The sequence below is a fragment of the Schistocerca nitens genome, chromosome 2, assembly GCF_023898315.1.
Source record: "Schistocerca nitens isolate TAMUIC-IGC-003100 chromosome 2, iqSchNite1.1, whole genome shotgun sequence".
Lineage (NCBI taxonomy): Eukaryota > Metazoa > Arthropoda > Insecta > Orthoptera > Acrididae > Schistocerca > Schistocerca nitens.
In genome coordinates, this window is record NC_064615.1 from 319,866,228 (window position 1) to 319,892,213 (window position 25,986).

At 43.5% G+C, this 25,986-nt stretch overlaps 1 protein-coding gene across 1 annotated transcript in view; it reads left to right on the forward strand.

Moving 5' to 3' along the window:
* LOC126236101 (tudor and KH domain-containing protein homolog) overlaps positions 1–25,986 on the forward strand; it is a 76,647-nt gene that overhangs the window by 10,296 nt on the left and 40,365 nt on the right. Inside the window, exons 2-3 of the mRNA XM_049945171.1 lie at positions 6,848–6,958; positions 7,109–7,247. Coding sequence (XP_049801128.1) covers positions 7,158–7,247 — 90 coding nt within the window. The 5' untranslated portion in view covers positions 6,848–6,958; positions 7,109–7,157. The remainder of the gene's footprint in view (positions 1–6,847; positions 6,959–7,108; positions 7,248–25,986) is intronic.

Consider the following 25,986-nt stretch of genomic DNA (forward strand, 5'->3'; position numbering starts at 1 on the left):
AATGAAAATTATACCAGCTGATGTCCTACCTGATGGTATTTAAATATGGATGTACGAACACTTTCTCATAGTCGCACTGCAGTCCAGCTCATTCTCCATCTCTTGGGCTAGGACGCCTTCCTGGGTGCGTTTTCCACCATGAACTATGCAGTGTCGCTTTTTGCATCGACGATGACCATGGACTTCTTTGCACCTCATATCCAGGTGCCCAGTCTGTTGTGATGGGGCTGCCACGTACCCTGTTGGTTCTAGCCCCCTGACAACACAGGGATCACTCTGCTGATGCCTGTGCCGTTAACTTCCCACATATGCCAAGGAGTAGATGCCCATCATCCTGGGGCATCAGGACTCCCAGCAATGGCCATCCTGCCAGGTGGCCTTTGCTGTGGCTTGGTGGCGCCCATGAGGAAGGCCCCTGGTCGGAGTGTGTGGCATCAGGGCAGATAATGCGTGATGAAGCATACCACGTCATCACTTGCTGATGATCAAACACCAGCAGTCTCTAAGCATTCCAAGTCTCAGCACAGTGCTAGAAAGTACAACCCTAAATTATTCCCCTCCCTGGCCACACCGTGTGAGGAACGCCAGGCTAAGGATGGCAGTGAAACTTATTCACCCTGGTACCTTGTATTTACAAGAACTGATGGGGCTCCTTTGTTTCAGTGAAGCCACAGTTTTTTGTAGATCATTTAGAGGACAAGTTGGGGAGGCGGAGGGCTTATCCAAACTGTGATCTGGGCCAGTCTTGACAAAAACAGCATCCTCTGCCCAGTCACAGAGTTTACTCACTTGTAACAAGTTGGAGGATGTTTCTGTTACAATCATGCCACATAAGAGCTTAAATATGGTACAGGGTATTATCTTCCACAGGGACCTTCTTTTGCAGTCTGATGACGAGCTGCACCCCAATTTAGTGCGGCGAGGTGTTCATTTCGTGCGGCGCATCCATCGGGGTCCAAGGGATCATCAGGTTGCCACCGGTGTCTTCATCTTGGCCTTTGAGGGTGACACCTTACCCGAGAAGGTGAAGGTGATGGGGGTGGTCTACTGCTGTGATGTCAAGCCATATATCCCTCCCCTGAAGCGGTGCTTTAAGATCTGGAAGTTTGGCCATATGTCTTCCCGCTGTACTTCCAGCATCACATGTTGAGGTTGTGGACGTCCATCACATCCCAATAATCCATGTGCCCCGCCTCCCATCTGTGTCAACTGTGGAGAGAATCATTCACCTTGCTCGCCAGACTGCAGGATTTTACAGAAAGAGAGGAAAATCAGAGAATACAATACCCTGGACCAACTGACCTACACTGAGGCTAAGAGAAAATATGAGTGCCTACATCCTGAGGCTATGATCTCCTCATATGCCGCCGCTTCGAGAACAGTTGGAGCCTCATCAGTTCCAAAAATTCCAGTTGGGTCTCAGAGCCAGAAAGCTACACTCTTCCCCCCCCCCCCCCCCATTGTTCCCGCACCACCTACCTTGGGAGCACTGCCCCCCACCCCCCCACCCCCACCCAAACCATCAGGGACACAAGTCCCCACTTCTGAGATGGAGAAGCATAAGGCTTCTTCAGCTCCTCTCACCAGGAAGGGGTTCCTTGGGTCACTCCCTTCCCAGATTTCTGCTAATGGGAAAGATGACGCCCGTCAGTGGCTGAAGTGCCCAAAAGCAGCTGGTCGTACGGCTTTACGATCCTCAGTCCCAGAGACTGAATCAGTGAGCCCTCCCAGCCAGAGAAATCCAGCAGGAAGACCCCCAAGACCAAGGGAATTGCAGTGGTACCCTTACCATCGCTACCTACAAGCTCTGTATCTGGGGATAAGGTGGAGATTCTGGCGTCCGCTGAGGACTTGGATCTCGCCAGACCCTCAGACACAATGGATATAGACTGCTCAAGCAATAAGTCAGTGGCAGATGGTGACCCTGAGGCGTAATCCGCCTCATTGAATGTTCCATGCCTTCCCAGTATCACAATGATGTCATCCTCCAGTGGAATTGAGGCAGTTTTTTCCACCACTTGGCTGAGATGTGGCAACTGTCAAGCTTTACACCTGCTTTCTGCATTGCCCTTCAGGAAACCTGGTTCCCGGAAATGTGGACCCCTGCCCTCCACGTCTATAAGGGATATTACAGGAAGTGTAGTGACTATAATCAAGTGTCAGGTAAGGAACTGTAACGACTATAATCAAGTGTCAGGTAGAGTTTGTGTTCATGTCCTAAACTCAGTCTGTAGTGAAACTGTGCCCCTTCAAACCCCTCTTGAAGCTGTGGCTGTCAGAAGGACGACAATGCAGGGAATAACTGTCTGCAATGTATATCTTCCTCCAGATGGTGCAGTACCCCTGAATGTATTAGCTGCACTGATTGAACAACTCCCTTAACCTTTCCTACTTTTGTAAGACTTAATTGCCCGTAACACCTTGTGGAGTGGCACCATGCTCACTGGCCAAGGCACTGATGCCGAAACTTTACTGTCTCAGTTTGATCTCTGCCTCGTAAATACTGGGGCTGCAACACATTTCAGTGTGGCTTGTGGTAGTTACTCGGCCATTGATTTACCCATTTGCAGCCCAGGACTTCTCCCATCTATCCACTGGAGAGCACGTGATGACCTGTGTGGTAGTGACCACTTACCCATCCTCCTGTCATTGGCTTGGGGTCAGGCCCAGGGACGCCTGTCCAGCTGGGCTTTAAACAAGGCGGACTGGGAAACTTTCACCTCTACTGTCACCACTGAATCTCCCCCACGCGGTAACATCGGTGTGATGGTTGAGCAGGTGACTACAACAACTATTACTGTGGTGGAAAATGTGATCCCTCGCTCTTTGGGGTGCCCCCGGTGGAAGGTGGTCCCTTGGTGGTCGCCAGAAGTCGCTGAGTCAATTAAGGAGTGTCAGAGAGCTCTACAGGGGCATAAGTGGCACCCTTGCCTGGAGCACCTCATAGCCTTTCCAAGTCTGGACAAAGATCAGATGTCTTTTTGGGTACCAGACCCCAACAGGTGACCCTGGCATCAACTTCAATGGCATGTTATCTACCGACAAAAACGCGCTTGCTGAGCACTATGCTCTAGCCTCTGCGTCGAGAACTACCTCCCAGCACTTCGCACCTTCAAACAGCGGATGGAAAGGAAAGTCCTCTCATTCGCTACACGCCACAATGAACCCTTTAACGCCCCATTTACAGAGTGGGAGCTCCTCAGTACCCTTGCACATTGCCCCGACATAGCCCCTGGGCCAGATCAGATCCACGGTCAAATGATTAAACATCTCTCATCTGACTACAAGCGACATCTCCTCATCATCTTCAACCGGATGTGGCGCGATGGCGTCTTTCCATCGCAATGGTGGGAGAGCACCATCATTCCAGTGCATAAACCTGGTAAAAACCCGCTTGATGAGGATATCTATCGGCCCATCAGCCTCACCAACATTCCTTGTAAGCTGCTGGAACATATGGCGTGTCGGTAGTTGTGTTGGGTCCTGGAGTCACATGGACTACTGGCTCCATGTCGAGGCAGCTTCTGTCAGGGTCGCTCTACCACAGATAACCTTGTGTGCCTCGAGTCTGCCATCTGAACAGCCTTTTCCAGACGCCAACACCTGGTTACCGTCTTTTTTTTTTTATTTACGAAAAGCATGTGACATGACCAGGCTACATCATATCCTTGCCACATTATACGAGGCCCACTCCCAATTTTTATCCACAATTTCCTGTCACTTTGTACTTTCCATGTCCAAGTTGGTGCATCCCACAGTTCCCCCCGTATCCAGGAGAATGGGGTCCCGCAGGGCTCTATAGTGAGTTTCTCTCTGCTTTAGTGGCCTTTAATGGTCTAGCAGCAGTTGTAGGGCTGTCCATCTCACCTTCTCTGTATGCAGGTGACTTCTGCATTTCGTACTACTCCACCAGTACTGGTGTTGCTGAGCGGTGCCTACAGGGAGCCATCCACAAGGTGCAGTTTTGGGCTCTAGCCCACGGTTTCCAATTTTCGGCCACAAAGTCGTGTGTTACGCACTTCTGTCGGCATCGTTCCCTTCATCTGGAACCATATCTTTACCTTAATGACGATCCACTCACCGTAGTGGAGACATATCGATTCTTAGGACTGCTATTCGACACCCGATTGACTTGGCTTCCTCACCTCTGTCAGCTTAAGTAGAAGTGCTGGCAGCACCTCAGTGCCCTCCACTGCCTGAGCAGCACCAACTGCGGTGCAGATTGCTCTACGCTGCTACAGCTTTACAGAGCCCTTGTTCAATCCCGCCTTGACTATGGGAGTGTGGTTTATGGTTCGGCGGCACCCTCAGCATTGCATGTATTTGACCTTGTGCACCACTGTGGCATTCGCCTAGCGACAGGAGCTTTTAGGACGAGTCCGGTGAGGCTGGAGTCCCTCCATTGCCAGTTAGGCGTGCACAATTGCTCTACAGTTACGTTGCACTCATTTGTAGTTCTCCTCACTTCCAAATTACTGTCTCATTTTCACGCCCATGGCAGTTCATCTCCCACATCGGCAGCCCAGGTCAGGGCTTACAATTGCAGTTTGTGTGCGATCCCTTCTCTCCGAACTGCAGCCCTTGCCTTTACCACCTATACTTGAGGTTCATTCATAAACACCTCCATGGTGTACACCTAGGCCGTGGCTTCGCCAGGAACTTTCACTTGGCCCTAAGGACTCAGTTAACGCTGCGACTCTCCACTGTTACTTCCTCTCGATTCTCAACATGTGCCAGGTCCATGAAGTGGTTTACACTGATAGCTCGATGGCTGAGGGTCATGTCGGCTTTGCATATGTTCATGGAGGACATATAGAACAGCACTCACTACCAGATGGCTGCAACATTTTAACTGCAGAGCTGGCAGCCATACCTCATGCTCTTGAGCACATCCGCTCATGCCCAGGTGAGTCATTTCTCCTGTGTACTGACTCCTTGAGCAGCCTACAAGCTATCGACCAGTGCTACCCTCATCATCCTTTGGTAGCAACCATCCAGGAGTCCATCTATGCCCTTGAACAGTGCAGTTGTTCAGTGGTATCTGTCAGAACCCCAGGTCACATCGGAATCCCAGGCAACGAACTTGCTGACATGGTGGCCAAACAGGCTACGCAGAAACTGCTTATGGAGATCAGCTTCTCTGAAACTGACCTGCGTTCAGTATTATGCATCAAGGTTTTGTGGCTTTGGGGGGAGACGGAATGGCTTAACCTCAGTATGCACAACAAGCTGTGTGCCACTAAGGGAACAACGAATGTGTGGAAGACCTCCGTGCGTGCCTCTCACAGGAGCTCTGTGGTTCTGTGTCGGCTCCACATTGGCCATACGTGGCTGATGCATGGCTACCTTCTCCATTGCGAGGACCGACCTCGGTGTCGCTGTGGCCCACAAATGACGGTCGTACATCTCTTGCTGGACTGTCCACTTTTAGCCACTCTGTGGCGGACTTTTAACTTTCCCAGCATCCTACCTTCGGGTGTTGGGTGACAATGCCTCAATGGCAGCTTTAGTTTTACGTTTTATTCGTGAGGGTGAGTTTTATCATTTGTTGTAAGTTTTAGCACATGTCCTTTGTCACTGTGTGTCCTCCACCCTAGTGCTTTCATGGTGGAGGTTTTAATGTGTTGCAGAGTGGCTGGCTTTTCCTTTTTATCCTTATGGTCAGCCAGCCATGATAACCTGCCGTCTTGTTTTAACCTCTTCTACCTGTTTCTTGCGCCTTTGTGGTTTTCTTGTCCCCTTTTGCCCTCTTTAAGTGTTTGTTGCCCTGGAGTTGTGGTTGTGGTTTTTCCTTTCATTCTGTTTTGTGTTGTAAGTCTCATTGTCTTATTCTCACCCTTGTGGCATTGTTTCCTTCGAAACAAGGGACTGATGACCCCTTAGTTTGGTCCTTTCCCCCCTCTTTTAAACCAACCAACCCACTAAGTCAATGTTCTGGAAAGATTAAGAAAAAAGGTCCTCCAAGTGTGAAAAGATGTCGCTACTACCAGGCTGCTGCGTCACGACAATGCACCCAGCCGCACATCTCTGCATGTTCGCAAGTACCTGGTCAAGCACAACGTGACAGCGCTGCCGCAGTCATTCTGTAGTCCTGATTTCTGTCCACTTGACGTCTTCCTGGTCCCCAGGATTAAAATGACCCACAAAGGATGCTGTTTTGAGAGCAGTGAGGACATCTAAAAGGCAGGACAATGTTCAGGCCTTCCAGAGGCTGAAGTGCTGTAAAAATGTGTTGAGAGCTAACAGTAACTCCTTTGAAGAATTTTTAAGCTTTGTACATATATTGGCAATAAATCTGAAAAAAAGAAAAAAATATGTTTCGTCAGTTTTTGGACACACATTGTATACAGGATATCGAGAGGAGCAGCACAGCATTCATCAGAAACCACCTGAAGATGGCAACGTGTCTGTTTGCTGAAGTATTGTGGAGGAATTACTATGTGACCTGGCCAGACACCCGAGAATTCTACAAATTAGAATTTTTTGAATTAGTTGAGTAAATGAGCACTTTTTAACCTTATTTTATCACTCTTCCCCTTCCTTTTTTTCTTCTGAAATTTGTGCCTAAAAATTCTAACCCTGGTTATAATGGTTTCATTTGTAAAAAAGTTTGAAAAATTGTTTTTTTTTTTCCTTTTTATCAAATTAAAATGAGTGCATTATACAGAAATCTGTAGATGGCAGGTATTATATACCAGTTAATAGATACTTTAACACTTGTAAACATATTGCATATATACTATCTAAGCATCCCATAAACTGGCACTAGGCCCGTCAACTATGCTATTTCGTAATTTTCATTTATATTTTTCCAGTTTCTTTTTTAAATTGTTTTCTACTGTTGCAGTGACAGTGGACCTATCAGTTTTGTGGCACCAAACTGCAGAGGTACTTTGTATGCTTCACAAATGCAAAACTAGCCAAAGTTGCACCAGTGAAACAGAATTCGAATAAAAATGTGAGCACAAATGAGGAAAAATCCATCAATGTATTGTGTTTAAAAAATACAATTAATTCGTTGATTGTGAATTTGTATGTTGTTCTAATTCTCAGTGTAATAATGGGTATTAACTTTTATTGATTTGTCATCATTTCTTACTTTTTGCAGGCTGTACATTTTTGAGAATTGATGGAAGAACCCAGCTGTTAGCTCAACAATGAATATTAAGTTACCTCTTGTTCCTATTGCTGTTGCACTTTCGCTTTCGGGCATTAGTGCTGTGCTGCTGTATATTCTTTTAAAAAATGTAAGTTCTGTCAGGCATATTATTTTTTAAAAGATATGTGAGACATCTTTTTCGTGTGAATACAATTAACAGCTCACAACCAACCATGTTCCTCTTACTAATTGTAAGTGTTAACCCTTCTTAATTTTTTGTTGGTTGATTAATGTCACAGTTGAGTGGGAATCGTTAGACTTTGCTTGCAGAACTATGGCAGTTTGTAGATCACGTCTCATCCTGTGGATGGAATTGTGTGCAGTGAATAAGATTCAGAGAACATAGTTCTGCAGTAGGGCACATATACATATATATCTGTCACATCAGGGGAGAAGGGAGTGTCAGCATAAATACTGAAATCTCACATGTATCATTTTGTTTCTAAATGAGTAGGCTAGATCTCACCATCATATTATTTTAAGCAAGAGGAAAATATCAAAATTCATTCTCTCATTTCTTCATTGTAAGCTTTCGCCACATAAGTACATCCCACAGCATATAACTACCAGATTACCAAGTAGACAACACATGTAATGAATGCATAGAATCAGATAAGTAGCCCCACACACAAATGGATTCGCCCACAAACTGAAATTAGAGCTCGATTTGTGTTGCATCTTTAGTTATCAATTGTTCAGCTGGTTTCCTCTTTTCACAAACCAATTGATTTTACAGGTAAAATCACCCTCTTTATAAAAAACAGGACCAGCTGTGGTACCTTTGAGGATGTTTTGGAGAGTGACATCTATGAATAGTTTGCTAGACTGTTGCCCGTTAAAATTGTGACACCAGGATGGATAGCAAATAAGGAAACTTTACAGATTCAGTATAGTACGAATAATACATGATTATATGTTTAGCTTGTGGGTGTATGCACAATGTGAAATTCAATACACAGAGCTGCAACCTCTGGCAGCAGCAATGGCTGCATCCTGGCTTGTTATCAAGTGGGACTGAGAATGGAAAATACAGGTACATTATTCCATGATGTTTCAACTCTGTGCCAGAGTTCATCAGTAGCAGTGGCTAGAGAATAATGGTGAGATACTCTCTCAACGATCCGTGACCAGATGCTTTCAGTGGGTGATGGATGTGGAGAACTTGCTCACTAAGATAACAGTTGAACACACTCTGCATTGATCTAAGTCAGAACAATGTGTAATCTTGTTGAAGGATAATACTATGGAGACCTCAAATACAGGGCAACGGCTACCATTTTTTACATGTCAGAAATGTAAAGCATGCTGTCCAAATGCAAACCTGAGGTGGTCTTGTAATGTGCCCAGTGTAACCCTATATCATCAACCTAACCTCCAGTGAGCTCTCATCTGTTTTGTGAGTGCTTGTCCACTACAGAGCCCCAACAGTTCTATTTCCCTTTCCTTGCAATGAAAGTCTATACTTCTACTATTCTTTTTCCCCATCTTCCTTTCCATTGGATGGTCTTCTTGTTCCTGATGGTGCTTGGATTTTGTTTCTGTTTTTAGACAATCGTTTTATTCCCTTCCAGCACTGTATAACTTTTCATTCTGAACTATGTGGTTCCCATCATTGACCTGCTATTTCTTTTCCAAATTTTACAGAAATGAAGCATGGTAGCCATTCTGTTGGGAGGGGGGGAGGGGGGGGGTCATCAAGTACGTGCATGGTGGTAGCCCCTTGACCAAGCAGAGATCCCCATGCATACCAAGAATTACATCCCTGTCATGGCTGGGCCACAAGGACTTTGGGGAACAGTTTACAGGCCAGGTAACTTTTGCTGTGGCATGCATGCGGTGTGTCTTTGTTAGGAGTGGGTGGCACCCTGGTGGAAGATTCGCACATGAAACGAATTAAACATTCTTCTGCTGGTGGCTGCAAGGCCCCAGCAGTCTTCTCTGAAGGTAAGACTTACCACAACATGAAGATATGACCCCAAAATGTTTCCTTCCTTGGCTACACTGTGGGAGGAACATAGGGCTCAGAGACAAGGGAAGAAATTGCCCCCTCACCCCCTCCATACTTAGTTTGTTTGAGACCAGTGGGGGATTTGTTTTTGACTGCAAAGTGACTGTTCTTTGTTGAACACGCCAAGAACTGGTTTGGGGAAGTAGCAGCTATTTCAAAAATAAAAAGTGGCTTCATTTTTATTAAAACAGCCTCCCCTGCTCAGTCACAGGTGTTGCTCCCCTCTGACAAGCTGTGTGACATTCTTGTAACTATAACTTCAACTTCCTGTACCAGTCTCAATATAGTTCAGGGTATCACCTTTGAATGTCACATTCTGTCATGCCCACTTGGGACCAAAGGACAATAGGGTTGATACTGGAGTCTTCATCTTTGCTTCTGAAGCTGACTCATTGCCCGAAAATGTCAAGGTGATGGTGTATCGATGCAGTGTAAAGCGGTATGTTTCCATATGGTGCTACAAATGACTGCGATTTGGGCACGTCTTTGTGTTGCATCGCCATTGCCCCGTGTAATGATTGTGGATGTCCATTGTATACTAATGCTCCTTGTGCACCTCCCTCCATCTGTATCAGTTGTGGGGAGCACCATTTGCCTATTGTGGGGAGCACCATTTGCCTATTCACCTGGCTGCACTTTCTTTCAAAAAAAAAAAAAAAAAGAAAATTGAAGAATACAAGACTCGTGACTTACTGGGGTATCAAGAGGCCAAAAAGAAATACGACCATCAACATCCAACATGTATGACAATGGCGTGCACTATACTGTGTGATCAAAAGTATTCGGACACCCCCAAAAACATATGTTTTTCATAGTAGGTGCATTGTGCTGCCATCTTCTGCCAGGTACTCCATATCAGTGACCTCAGTAGTCATCGGACAACGCTCTGTGGAACTCACGAACTTCAAACGTGGTCAGGTGATTGGGTGTCACTTGTGTCATATGTTCTGTACGCGAGATTTCCACACTCCTAAACATCCCTAGTTCCACTGTTTCTAATGTGATAGTGAAGTGGAAACGTGAAGGGACGTATAGCACAAAAGCGTACAGTCCGACGTCGTCTGTTGACTGGCAGAGACCGCCAACAGTTAAAGAGGGTCGTAATGTGTAATAGGCAGACATCTATCCAGACAATCGCACAGGAATACCAAACTGCATCAGGATCCACTGCAAGTACTATGACAGTTAGGCAGGGTGTGAGAAAAGTTGGATTTCATGCTTGAGCAGCTGCTCATAAGCCACACATCACACTGGTAAATGCCAAACGACGCCTCGCTTGGTGTAAGATGCATAAACATAGGATGATTGAACAGCGGGAAAACATGACAAATCACAGTACACAATGTGGTGATCCGATGTGGGTATGGCGAATGCCTGGTGAACGTCATCAGCTAGCGTTTGTAATGCCAACAGTAAAATATGGAGGTGGTGGTGTTATGGTGTGGTTGTGTTTTTCATGGAGGGGGCTTGCACCCCTTGTTGTTTTCTGTGGCACTATAACAGCACAGGCCTACCTTGAGGTTTTAAGCACCTTCTTTCTACCCACTGTTGAAGAGCAATTCAGGGATGGCACTTACATCTTTCAACATGGTCGAGCTCTTGTTCATAATGCATGACCTGTGGCAGAGTGGTTACACGACAATAACATCCCTGTAATGTACTGGTCTGCACAGAGTCTTGTCCTGAATCCTATAGAACACCTTTGGGATGCTTTGGAAGGCCGACTTTGTGACAGGCCTCACTGACCAACATCGATACCTCTCCTCAGTGCAGCACTCTGAAGAATGGGCTGCCATTCCCCACAAAATCTTCCAGCACCTGATTGAACATATGCCTGCGAGAATGGATGCTGTCATCAAGGCTAAGGGTGAGCCAACACCATTACCGATAGAGGGTGCCATGATCTTGTAAGTTGTTTTCAGCCAGGTGTCCAGATGCTTTTGACCACATAGTGTATGTACATCATCATCCTCTTTATTGACTGTGCCTTTGCCATCCATGTCTTCTATGTCGGGCCCTCAGGCTCCTAGACAACACCGGCTCCTTTGGTGATTGGGACCCCCCCCCCCCACCCACCCACCCCCCCGCCACTCTCCTCCTATTGCTTCCGCCCGCACCCCCTTAGTGGGCTTCAACTATCCTACTACCAGCAACGCAGTCCCCAATCCGTGGGCAGAGAAGCAGTGCCCTTTCCAGGAAGAGGTCCTTTGTGATACTCTCTTGCCACTAATCTGCTTATCTACAACCAGATGCCAGCCACTGGCAGAAAGAGCCACGGGTTGCAGGTCATTATTAGTGTTCTTCCTCTGCCCCAGAATCTTGGGCAGACAAGTCCTCACAGACATTGAAATTGTCTAAAGAGAACAAGAAGAAGAGGAATTCTTCCAAGAAAGGGAGACCAGTGACCCCCATGCCACCAGGCTCTGGACATTCCACCTCTTGAGACGGTGTCTGTGGTGGCCCCTATGCCCCCCCCTCCCCCTACGCACACACACACACACACACACACACACACACACACACACACACACACACACACACCATTGTTTCCGAACCAATATGTATTACAGGGTGTATATGACCCGGGAGATCGGGGAATTTTTTCATCCGGGAGAAAACCGGGGAAAACCCGGGAATTTTTTAGATTTCCAAGATTTTTTTGTTTTGTTTTAGCTTTTAGTTAAATTTTTGTAATTTTGACTGGTAAGAAACAATACTCTAACGAAGGATATTACTGTATCTCACTACTGCAGAATAATATTGCAGCAATAAAACATGAACGAGAGGGAAAAAGAAAGAAAAAAAAAAGAAAATGCGAAATATACAACAAAACACAGTACTCATACAAGCGTCTGCCAACAGCAAAATGTGTCAAAGGCTTTAGGAAGACTGTGCAGTGCTTCATAACAACAAATTGCCTCCGTTGAGCGTGATGTCACAACTGTTTATGTTAGATTCGTTTGAGCAGTTGCTAGCGGGCTCATGGGCATACGCAGTTGAGTCATGCATGTGTAGTACCTTCTCCTGTTTCTGGCTACAGAAGTGCAGCTTTTAGCTGTATAACCAGTAGCAGCAAGATGCTACCTGGAAAAATTTTACTGGCGCGCGCAAGCTGCCAGATTCAATGGGGGCAAACTGGGATATCGGCCCCAGACAGCAAGAATTTATATTCTTGAGGAAAAAGCCTTTTTTCACAAAGCGTCTAGTATCCAGTGCATGTTGGTCTATCAATTATTCATATGATTTTGAAACACATCCCTGTTGGTTTTTGAACATTTGTGATCATATTCTAAGTTTATTTCTGAATGAATCATAAGTTGATTTTTGAATGTGTGCATAGTGTATGTCATGTCTCTGCCAGGGGAATCCCCGTCACATCTAGAAATAAACTTTCCTGCAGACAGAAGGCGACGGGGCTATACGAGCTGAGCAGAAGAAAGCCGAACGGGTGAATGTCAATCGCTGTTTATTTATGTGATTGACTGGGTTTGCGAATGATCAGCGTTGTTATAATTACCAGCGAAATCCATAGATTCAGACTACCAGAGTGGAAATAAACTACTAACAGGAATAACAGGCTAGAAAGATTATGTATTATCTTCTTGGTGTATCCAAGAAAACGAAATTTTGGTAGAAAATTTTTGGCCGGACTGCTACACTAGTAACGGACAGTTATAAAGACCCTGGTAGGAGCTGCCTAAGTTTTATTCTGGAAGTAGCACAGAAAACATGTTGTACGAACATGTACGCCTAACAGGAGAATAAACGCCAGATAACTAAGCAGTTGATTGTGGCAGGGTTAGTGAAATTAACCGGAGAATAAATTTTAACACTGGCAGGAATAGTGACAGAATTAGTGATGACGTGTTAGAATGAGGTAGGAGAAGAAATGGGGACATCACACAAATTATGGAAGAATATGATGATTCCAAATTTATTTAAAAATTTTGTTCTACTACTTTTCGGTCTCATGCTTGAGAAGCTTGAGAGTGTGAATGAAATGTGAAACTATTTCCGAACATAAAGCTTTTTGCTTGTAGTAGGCCTAATAGGCATTTGATATTGGTACTTTCTGAATTATATTCTCTCTTGTTAAAAAAAAGTGACCGTTTGTGCTAAAACAGTCTGTTTGTTTGGTGTATGTTCAAATTGCTGCAATGTTAGACATGCCTATTTCATTTTATGTAGCAGACAGTGACAAAATTCACGTAATCAGATCGAGAAACCACACCAGTCTTGGGTACTGTTTGTATTAACAGCTTTTTCAGTATTAGACAATGACTTTTCGTTTTTTCTTGTGGCAAAACATTTGATGCAGTTTAATGAGGTAATAGATCCTATCGCAGAAAGGAAAGGACACCATGTAAAGCCGTAGCAGGGTTAGAGAGGAAAAAATGCCAGGACTTGAGGATTGAAGAAATGTGTACCATCTTGCTTGTCACTTGTCTTTATTGATTTCATGTTAGAATGAGGTAGGAGAAGAAATGGGGACATCACACAAATTATGGAAGATTTAATTTTATGTTACACAAAAAAAAAGGCAAGTTATTAGCTAATGGGCAATAAAGAGAGCAAATTTTCTGAAGAGTTCTTGTTCTCCGGGATACAAATAATCCCATCCAATATTAATTGTGAGTGTTTTTTTTTTAAAAGAAAAAAGAGGGGCTGGATGTCTAACTGACCAATTGGTAACAGGAGAGACACCACAGGACATTTTAATTTCCACTGTCCTGAATATAGTTTGATGGCATCCATTACAAAATATACATTTGAATTCCACAGAGCGAAGTACAATGGCGTGTGATAGAAGAATGCTGTGTGTAGAGGTGTGGCACTGCACTTTGGTGCACTTAAGACCAAATAACATGTCTTACATTTCCTTGAACACATGTTGTATATATCAGATTCTTCAGAAAGATATGCACTACAAAATGAACATATTTTTGAAAATTCGATTTTAAATTTTTGGTATCCTATCTCAAATTCTCGAGGGATGGAGGAAGGGGGGGGGGGGACCACTATCTAATATTGCCATGGAAATATCATAGATCGGGGCTAATGCACAGAGCAGTCTGAGTAGTAGTGGGGAGGTGGGTAGTCTCCACGTGACCCGTGTTTACGTTTAGTGATTTTGCTGCTTCCTCTTCGTTTGTTGCTCTCGCGTCAAATGAAAACAAAACGGATTTCTGTGGCCGGGAGCTATCATGTGAAATAAAAAAATACATTCACATAATTACAGAAGGCTAAAATATGTTATTAGTTTCAGATTTTATTTCCCCCTTTCTAACAGTCGAGCGTTAATCGCCTTGCAGAACAATAAGTTATTTTTGTCAGTTTGCTAAAGAAATTTGGCTTTTGTTAATCTTTTCTGCTGAGGCAGTCAATTTATTTGAAACGAAGTGTTTAATTCCACACTATTGGCTAGTTTCAACTGTTCACTGCATTTCAAAAGTGCATAATTTCATCTTCTAGTACATATGGCATTATGCCATAATAAAGAACCAAATGTGAGATAATATGTACTGGTTCTCGAAGAAAATTTACATCTGAATCTGGATGTACGAATGTGCACTGTAAGCTGAATTATCTATTTTTGATACGGTTCACAAAATTCCAATGCTCTTGGAGTATCCTCTGATGTCTTGTTTCTTTTATGACATAATATAAGATCTTTCAATGTTTTATACGTACGAGCATACAGGCTTCCCACGCCATCACAGCTGTGCAAGTGTGGTTATGCCTGTTACCTGGTACTCTCTGGCAACTGCTGAAACGAACCTATTTCTAACAGGCCGCAGGAAAATATTGGAATGGTTGTTTGAAAAGCATTACTTTCGATGTAAATTTCCTTTTATGCAAGTTGAACTATGTTCGAACAATGAATTTCTTAAATCGCAGAGCATTTGCCTCTCATTTAAAAATCAACTCTTTGAGGAAGACCATTTAGAAAAATTTTGAGCCCAGAATATCAGACATTTATGTTGTCATTAAAACTTTTACTGTCACATTTGTGTGATGTAGCTTAGAGTGTAACACCCGCAAAAAAGATCAATATTATATGTGAAAGTGTAGCTTCTCTTGCAGCTTATTAATCTTAGAGACCAATATTATATGTGAAAGTTTTGCTTTTCTTGTAGTGACACTATGTATATTAATTTAAACCATTGACTTTTCCAGTTTGTGTATAAGTGCTACTTAACAGTGATGTTGCTTGGTTGACTACGTCATGTGTCCTATGCTCTTAATATCCACTGTCATCGGCTGGCGAGATCACGTGACATGAGCTATGACTGGCTTACAAAAGTGCATTCCAATCTCAATTTCAGTGCTTCTGAAAGTGACATGAGGTGTTTGGTGGAATTCAAATTTATACTTTCATAATACGAAAATATGCAGCGTACATCTTGCTGCACTTCAAAGACCTTTCCCGGGAAATTCTACACTGGTGTATAAAACCATAACCATTCAAAGGATTGATAAGTTTTACTGTTCCGAGAAAAAGTATACTGTCACTTAACAAGGAAAAAGTGTATTTTCACCTGGGAGAAAATGTATTTTTAACCGAGAAATCCTGGAATTATTTTCTTTTCTTGTCTGTGTATACACCCTGTATCTATGCTGTAGTCTCGTAACTGGTGACTGTAGACAGCCCTGATGCATGACCTGCCTCCATGGCCCCTTAATGTCTCCATAGGATACTGATAGCATGATCATCCAGTAGAACTGTTGTTTTTTCCCACCAACTGGCTGAGTTACGATGTCTCTTATGTGTTTCTTTTTCTTCAGGAAACTTGGTTCCCAGTAATGCAGGCTCCTACCCTCTGCAGCCATCGGAGCTATTTTGAAACTTACACTTACCATGAAAGCCTGTTGGGCGGTGTTCGCACATATGTTCTGAATCTGTCTGTAGCAAACACTTGCCACTCAGTATGACTTTGTAGGCTGTGGCTGTTCATGTGAGGATGTCTCTGAAATTCACCGTTTGTAATATGTATCTCCCTCCAGACAGTGAAGTGTCCCAAAATACATTCACTGTTTTCTCAGTTACCCACCTCCCACTTAATATTGGGTGATTTCAATGCCCATGACCTTTTTTGATGAACTAAAACTGTTTGCTGCAGTAAAGCTGTTGAAAACTTGCTCCCAGAGCTTGATCTTCGCCTCTGAAATACTGGTGTTCCCACACACGTCATTGTGGCATGTGGGCTGTATTTGGTCCTTGACATTTCCATTTGCAGCCCAGGTCTTCTCCCCTTCTTCCTTTGGAGAGTGCATGATTACCTGTGCAACAGTGATCATTTTCCAATCTCCATGACCTTTCCTCGACATCACTCCTGTGGGCATCCACCCAGGTGGGCTCTCAACAAAGCTTATTGGGATGCCTTTGCCTCTGCCACCACTGTTAGCACCCCACCACATGGATGTATAATGTGGCTGTCCAAAGCACAACTGCAGCCATTCTATAGGCAGCTGGCTTAGCAATCTGCTATTCATCGGGACTTCCCCATCGGAAGATAGTAACTTGGTGAATCCCCAAAATTTCCGTGGCCATTAGTTATTGCAGACGAGTTCTCCAAGGCTATGACTGACATCTGTCAATGGATCACCTCATTGCCTTTAAACAGCTCTGTGCCCAGATCTGCCACCTCATAAAAAGACAGAAACGAGAATGCTGGGAATGGTATGTTGTTGTCATTGGACTTTGTACCCCACCCTCACAGGTTTGGGCAAAATTTGATGCTGCTCTGGACGCCGGTCTCACAGTGGTGTACCTGTTATCTCTCTGAATGTTGTTGTCTACACTGACACATGCATTGTTGGTGAACATTTTGCTTTACATTATGCTCGAGCCTCTGTATCTGAGAATTGCTGCCCTGCATTTCATATCATGGAACAGCGGGTGGAGCAAATTAACTTATCTTTCACTGTATGTTGCCTGGAGCCACATAATGTTACATTCAGTGAGTGGGAATTCCTCAGTGCTGTAGCGCGATGTCCTGACAGAGCTTCAGGGCCAGACCTCATCCACACAGTTGCACAAACAGTTATAGGTGGATTGCCAATTTACATGCTTGCTCTTTCCAACCTTATCAGGAACGAAGGTGTATTCCCGTTTCCATGACAAGAGATTGTGTTTGTCACCATTCTGAAACTGGGGAAACACCCTCGTGAGATGGACAGCTGTTCGCCAATTAGTCTCACTAACGTTGTTTGCAAGCTCAGGCGATGATCAGCCAGCAGCTGTGTTGATACCTTGAGTCTCTGGGTCTTGTGACTCTGTCGCAGGGTGATTTTTTGTTATGGTTGTTCTACTGCTGACAGTTTGGTCTGACTAGAGTCTGCTATCCAGTCAACAACTTATCACTGTCTTCTTCGACTTCCAAAAAAGGCTTATGACACTATATGGCATCACCACATCCTCATCACTGTGCACAAGTGGGTTCTCTGGGGCCCACTCTCATTTTTGTCCAAAACTTCTTGTCACAACCTGCATTTCAGATTCAAGTTGGCACTTCCCACAGTGCCCTACAGTGCCACCCTTCCTCTGTGCTAACAGGTCCGCAGCTCGTGGTCTCACGGTCGCATTCTCGCTCCCGAGCATGGGGTCCAGAGTTCGATTCCCTGCGGGGTCAGGAATTTTCACCTGCCTTGAGATGTCTGGGTGTTTGTGATGTCCTCATCTTTCATCATCATTCGTGAAAGTGACGAGATTGGGCTGAGCAAAGGTTGGGAATTTGTATTGGCGGTGATAACCATGCAGTTGAGTGCCCCACAAACCTAACATCGTCATCATCATCTGTGCTGACAGTTTTGCATTTATTATTGCTCCTCAGCTGTGGATTTTGCTGAACGCTGACAGCAGGGCACCATGAAAATGTTCACTCCTGGGCTGTCTCCCATGGGTTCTGGTTTTCAGCCATGAAGGCATGGGTCATGCGCTTCTGTCTCAGTCATACTGTCCATTGACACCCAGAACTCTACCTTGACGACCAGTTGCTCAGTGTGGTGGAATCTTATTGCTTTATGGGACTGGTCTTCGATGCCTGATTGACATGGCCTCCCCATATCTGCCAACTTCAGCAGACGCGCTAGCTCACATCTTGGTACTCTTTGCTGACTCAGTAACACTAGCTGGGGTATAGACCTCTCTGCATCTTGCGACTGTACAAAGCTCAGATCCTCTTCTGTTTTGATTATGAGCTTGGCATCACCTTTAGCATTACAGATGCTGGACCTGACACACCATTGGGGGTTTGGGGGTGCAACAGGTACCTTTTGGACCAGCCCTTCAAAGAGCTTACTCGCAGAGGCTGGGGTCATTTTCAGTCGTATTTTCTGCTGTGTGTGGAAATTATGGTTGTTCTCTTCCTTCTTTCACACTTTAATCTGCTCCTCCCCACTTTTCATCAGATTCCGGTAGAATATTCTGTGTGTTGAAGCCCTTCTTGTTGATTTGGTTGTTTCCATAGTAACAAGGGCTTTTGTATTTCCTGTCACCCTATTACTTCCAGCAGTCACCTTCCAGTGCTGAAATGGGATAACTAATGTAAAATTAGTTCATGCAGTTACACAGTTTACACCAACTTAGAATGTTTAGTTGCTCAGTATACCCAGCATTTCTACATCTACATTTATGTCTACAGACATGCTCCACAAGCCACCATATGGTGCATGCCAGAGGGTACCCTCTACCACTATCAGACATTTCCTGTCCCATTCCATTCACAAATACAGCGAGGGGAAAAAGAGACGTTCTGTGTGCCTCTGTATGAGCCCTAATTTCTCTTACCTTCGTGGTCCTTATGTGAAATGTATGTTGGTGGCAGCAGAATCGTTCTACAGTCAGCTTGAATGCCGGTTCTCTAAATTTTCTCTATAGTGTTCCTTGAAGAGAACGTTGTGTTCCCTCCAGGGATTCCAATTTAAGTTTTTAGAGCATCTCTGTAATACTTAAGTGTTCGAACCTATTGGTAAAAAGTCTAGCATCTGACTCTGAATTGCTTCAATGTTTTCCTTAAATCTGACCTGATGCGGATCCCAAACACTCATTGTGTATCCTGCTATAGCCACTCAATGGTGACACCTTCCCATACTCCACATCATCAGCAAACAGCGACAGGTTGTTGCTCACCTGGCCTGCCAGATCAATTGAGTATATAGAAAGTAACAGTGGTCTATCGCACTTCCCTTGGACACACCTGATGATACTCCTTTTCTCTGACAAACACTCATAATCAAGGGCAACTTACTGGGTTCTAATACTTAAGGAGTCTTCAAGTCACTCAAATATCTGGGAACCTGTTCCATGTGCTCACACCTTCGTTAAAAGTCTGCGTTGGGGCATGGTGTCAAATGCTTTTCAGAAATCTATAAATATGGAATCTGCCTGTTGCTCTTCATCCATAGTTTACAGGATATTGTGCGAGAAAAGTGCAATCAAAGTTTTGCACAAGTGATGATTTCTAAAACCATGCTGAGATGTGGACAGAAGCTTTTGCGTCACAAGGAAATTATTATATTCAGACTGAGAATATATTCAAGAATTCTGCTGCATACAGACGTTACAAATATTGGTCTGTAATTTTGTGGATCCGTTCTTTTACCCTTGTTATAAATTGAAGTCAACTGCACTTTTTCCAGTCACTTTGAACTTTGCATTGGGCGAGAGATTCATGATAAATGCAAGCTAAGTAAGGGGCCAATGTCTTACAGGTGTGACAGTGGTAGTTGTCTGCTTTGCACATCGATCATTTTACAGATATATGAATCTGTACTAAGTGGTGCATGTCACAATTTGCTCATGCTCTTTGGAACCAAGAGCTACCCCAGTTTCTTCATTATGTAATAGGATTGGTTGGCACAAGGATGGTATTTTGAAACTAAATTGTTTTTTACAATTTCCCCCCAAAAAGAAAAAAAAACTCTTTAACTTTTTAGTTAAGGGTATTTTAATTGCTGTTCCTTGTCCAATAAATATTTATGATTTCTCAGTTGTGGCAAAATAGTCATCTTTTAAAATTATTATTTTTGCAAGTTGTTTTATCTTTCTTTGTGGTGTGAAACTTAAAAATTTTATACCAGCATCCTTCAAGTACAGAAATACCTACCTCTAAGCGAAGGCCTATAGAATACTGTGACACTGGGGTACCATAATCTGTCCAGTCATGTATTATACAGTTTGAAATTGTGAACAGCTAAATTTACTTTCATTTTCCATGAATTTTTCAAAATTCTCCAAGCTTTTTGTCCAGGTCTTCACCACAATCAAATTGTTTGTTTTTCCACTCACCTGTAAAGTACATGTAGCCTGAATTATCTGCAGCACATTTTTTTCATACATGCATTCTTAATATTTGCAACCATTTGCATTGTCTGATAACAACTAAGGCTGATATCATTCCCCTAAGTTTTCTTTTCTCTCAGGTCTCCATAATTTTGTGCAGTTTTAGATGTTCTCACAATTCACCATTCGTAACACTTTGATTGTTCCTAAAACTATACCTATTAGACCATTTCTTATTGCCCCAAAAGTCCATATAAATATGTTTTTCTTTTCTTTCTTATCATTTTTTTCTGTGTTGTAAATGACAACTATGACATGTTTTGTCTGTACTCTGAGAACAATTAATTTTACTTTTTTAACCTTTAACCATTTTTAACCCCCCACCCCCACCCCCACCCCACCCTGAACCATGGACCTTGCCGTTGGTGGGGAGGCTTGCGTGCCTCAGCGGTACAGATGGCAAATGGCCGCACTGCAGGTGCAAAACCACAACGGAGGGGTATCTGTTGAGAGGAGGCCAGTTTTGTCTGTACTCTGAGAACAATTAATTTTACTTTTTTAACCTTTAACCATTTTTAACCCCCCACCCCCACCCCCACCCCACCCTGAACCATGGACCTTGCCGTTGGTGGGGAGGCTTGCGTGCCTCAGCGGTACAGATGGCAAATGGCCGCACTGCAGGTGCAAAACCACAACGGAGGGGTATCTGTTGAGAGGAGGCCAGACAAACGTGTGGTTGCTGAAGGTGGGCAGCAGCCTTTTCAGTAGTTGCAGGGGCAACAGTCTGCATGATTGACTGATCTGGCCTTGTAACACTAACCAAAACGGCCTTGCTCTGCTGGTACTGCGAACGGCTGAAAGCAAGGGGAAACTACAGCCGTAATTTTTCCTGAGGGCATTCAGCTTTACTGTATGGTTAAATGATGATGGCGTCCTCTTGGATAAAATATTCCGGAGGTAAAGTAGTCCTCCATTCGGATCTCAGGGCAGGGACTACTCAAGAGGACGTCGTTATCAGGAGAAAGAAAACTGGCGTTCTATGGATCGGAGCGTGGAATGTCAGATCCCTTAATCGGGCAGGTTGGTTAGAAAATTTAAAAAGTGAAATGGATAGGTTAAAGTTAGATATAGTGGGAATTAGTGAAGTTTGGTGGCAGGAGGAACAAGACTTTTGGTCAGGTGAATACAGGGTTATAAATACAAAATCAAATAGGGGTAATGCAGGAGTAGGTTTAATAATGAATAAAAAAATAGGAGTGCGGGTAAGCTACTACCAACAGCATAGTGAGCGCATTATAGATAGACACGAAGCCCATGCCTACTAAAGTAGTACAAGTTTATATGCCAACTAGCTCTGCAGATGATGAAGAAATTGATGAAATGTATGATGAAGTAAACGAAATTATTCAGGTAGTGAAGGGAGACGAAAATTTAATAGTCATGGGTGACTGGAATTCGAGAGTAGGAAAAGGGAGAGAAGGAAACATAGTAGGTGAATATGGATTGGGAGAAAGAAATGAAAGAGGAAGCAGTCTGGTAGAATTTTGCACAGAGCACAACTTAATCATAGCTAAAAGAAGGTCGTGTACATGGAAGAATCCTGGAGATACTAGAAGGTATCAGATAGATTATATAATGGTAAGACAGAGATTTAGGAACCAGGTTTTAAATTGTAAGACATTTCCAGGGGCAGATGTGGACTTTGACCACAATCTATTGGTTATGAACTGTTGATTAAAACTGAAGAAACTGAAAAAAGGTGGGAATTTAAGGAGATGGGACCTGGATAAACTGACTAAACCAGAGGTTGTACAGAGTTTCAAGGAGAGCATAAGGGAACAATTGACAGGAATGGGGGAAAGAAATACAGTAGCAGAAGAATGGGTAGCTCTGAGGGATGAAGTGGTGAAGGCAGCAGAGGATCAAGTAGGTAAAAAGACGAGGGCTAGTAGAAATCCTTGGTAACAGAAGAGATACTGAATTTAATTGATGAAAGGAGAAAATACAAAAATGCAGTAAATGAAGCAGGCAAAAAGGAATACAAACGTCTCAAAAATGAGATCGACAGGAAGTGCTAAATGGCTAAGCAGGGATGGCTAGAGGACAAATGTAAGGATGTAGAGGCTTATCCCACTAGGGGTAAGATAGATACTGCATGCAGGAAAATTAAAGAGACCTTTGGAGAAAAGAGAACCACTTGTATGAATATCAAGAGCTCAGATGGAAACCCTGTTCTAAGCAAAGAAGGGAAAACAGAAAGGTGGAAGGAGTATATAGAGGGTCTATATAAGGATGATGTACTTGAGGACAATATTATGGAAATGGAAGAGTATGTAGATGAAGATGAAATGGGAGATACGATACTGCATGAAGAGTTTGACAGAGCACTGAAAGACCTGAGTCAAAACAAGGCCCCGGCGTAGACAACATTCCCTTAGAACTACTGACGGCCTTGGGAGAGCCAGTCCTGACAAAACTCTACCATCTGATGATCAAGATGTATGAGACAGGCGAAATACCCTCAGACTTCAAGAAGAATATAATAATTCCAATCCCAAAGAAAGCAGGTGTTGACAGATGTGAAAATTACCGAACTATCAGTTTAATAAGTCACAGCTGCAAAATACTAACATGAATTCGTTACAGACGAATGGAAAAACTGGTAGAAGCCGACCTCGGGGAAGATCAGTTTGGATTCCGTAGAAATGTTGGAACACGTGAGGCAGTACTGACCTTACGACTTATCTCAGAAGAAAGATTAAGGAAAGGCAAACCTCTGTTCTAGCTTTTGTAGACTTAGAGAAAGCTTTTGACAATGTTCACTGGAATACTCTCTTTCAAATTCTAAAGATGGCAGGGGTAAAATCCAGGGAGCGAAAGGCTATTTACAATTTGTACAGAAAGCAGATGGCAGTTATAAGAGTCGAGGGGCATGAAAGGAAAGCAGTGGTTGGAAAGGGAGTGAGACAGGGTTGTAGCCCATCCCCGATGTTATTCAATCTGTATATTGAGCAAGCAGTAAAGGAAACAAAAGAAAAATTCTGAGTAGGTATTAAAATCCATGGAGAAGAAATAAAAACTTTGAGGTTCACCGATGACATTGTTATTCTGCCAGAGACAGCAAAGGACTTGGAAGAGCAGTTGAACGGAATGGACAGTGTCTTGAAAGGAGGATATAAGATGAACATCAACAAAAGCTAAACAAGGATAATGGAATGTAGTCGAATTAAGTCGGGGGATGCTGAGGGAATTAGATTAGGAAATGAGACACTTAAAGTAGTAAAGGAGTTTTGCTATTTGGGGAGCAAAATAACTGATGATGGTCGAAGTAGAGAAGATATAAAATGTAGACTGACAATGGCAAGGAAAGCGTTTCTGAAGAAGAGAAATTTGTTAACATCGAGTATAGATTTAAGTGTCAAGAAGTCGTTTCTGAAAGTGTTTGTATGGAAGTGAAACATGGATGATAAATAGTTTGGACAAGAACAGAATAGAAGCTTTCAAAATGTGGTGCTACAGAAGAATGCTGAAGATTAGATGGGTAGATCACATAACTAATGAGGAGGTACTGAATAGGATTGGGGAGAAGAGGAGTTTGTGGCACAACTTGACAAGTAGAAGGGACCGGTTGGTAGGACATGTTCTGAGGCATCAAGGGATCACAAATTTAGCATTGGAGCATGGAGGGTAAAAATCGTAGAGGGAGACTAAGAGATGAATACACTAAGCAGATTCAGAAGGATGTAGGTTGCAGTAAGTACTGGGAGATGAAGAAGCTCGCACAGGATAGAGTAGCATGGAGAGCTGCATCAAACCAGTCTCAGGACTGAAGACCACAACAACAACAACAACCACCACCTTTCATAGAATTATTGTTCATAGGTGACACCTCATTAACATTTTGCAAAATACCAGGTTATTGCTGAACATCTTGTAAGACCCCATTTGATTTCGTTCCTTCCTGAATTACTTTCTTCTCACTGCACTTAGAACCCATGTAAGCTGAATACTGATCAAGCTGCCATCACTGACAGGGTTCATCCAAAGATTTGCTTTGGTTATTATGCCATTCGGTCTGTTTTGTCCATCCCCCGCCCTGCTGCCCCCCCCCCCCCCCCTCATCCCCATCTTTCTGTTGTTGTATTAGTTAGATTGTGCTGTAACAATGCAGAGGTAATGAACGATGTAACATGCCACACACTAACAAAAGGCGTTGCCAAATTTCTGTAAATGCCATCTGCTGCAGACTATAACAATACTGTTGTGCATAGGCTTCCATTGAAAACAGCTGGAAGCTACCAAACTTTATGTAGAAGTAAATATAAGTTGGAGCAGTTGACAGACAGCACAGAGCATTGAGCATAGTTCTTGTATTTGTCTGTTGGTGGAATGATTTTAGTGTACATTATTTGGCTATGGTCACAAATACCCATTGTGTAAATTAAACGGGATTGGGGCACTGGGTGCAAAAATTAACACAGACATTATAGTCTGCACAACCCATCCAGACAGCCATAAGTGTTAGCAGGCCTTGTAGGTGATTCAGGAAGACTGCTGATCCCAGATAGAACCAATCTTGTGGATTGTTGATGAGGGTCACTGTGCCAGCCAGCTAGCCCAGACTAAAGAAACATGAATACCTGAAAAATTTTGTGTATGTGCAAATTTTTGTGAAGAGGTAAGAGGGAGTGCCATGAACGACATTCTAAAATTTCCAACGTGTGAGTGCGGCAGGGAGTGTGTCAGCATTTAAAGATCACTTCTTTTATATTCCTGTTGAATAACACGAAAACTGCAGCTTCTAGCAAAAATGTATGGCAGTACACAATTAAACTACATTAAATTTCCTACAAAAGGCCCTATTCAATTTTTCTCTGGGACTATGTCTGCATTGCAGGGGATGGAAAAATTGTAGGTCATTAAAAATAGTGTTTTAATGGTATAAAATTAATTTTTATTGTTAAATGAGGTTGTTAAGAACACACACAAAATGTGTGTACCATATTTAATTAACCAATGTCACAGTAAACAGCTACAGGGTGTTTCACAAAGTTGTACAGACCCTCTGCAGTGCACCTTATGAATCACTGGCAATGCTAATTACAGATGTGCATGGCGCAGTGGTTAGACACTGGACTCGCATTCGGGAAGGCGGTTCAATCCCGCATCCGGCCATCCTGATTTAGGTTTTCCGTGATTTCCCTAAATCGCTCCAGGCTAATGCCGGGATGGTTCCTTTCAAAGGGCACCTCCGACTTCCTTCCCCGTCCTTCCCTAATCTGATGAGACCGATGACCTCGCTGTCTGGTCTCCTTCCCCAAAACAACCAACCAACAGATGTGCACAGAAGGTGTTTTATTTTCAGCAAAGAGCATTACCATTACATTGAATACAGATGTGAGTAAATAATAATCCTAATGCAAGACACGCATGTGGACAGATTCTATGTTAATTGCTGTGCACTATTCTACACTACTAAGAGGGGAAATTGAGTCCGTCATCCTGTGTGGCAGCTGTAGTGTTCTTCCATGAAAG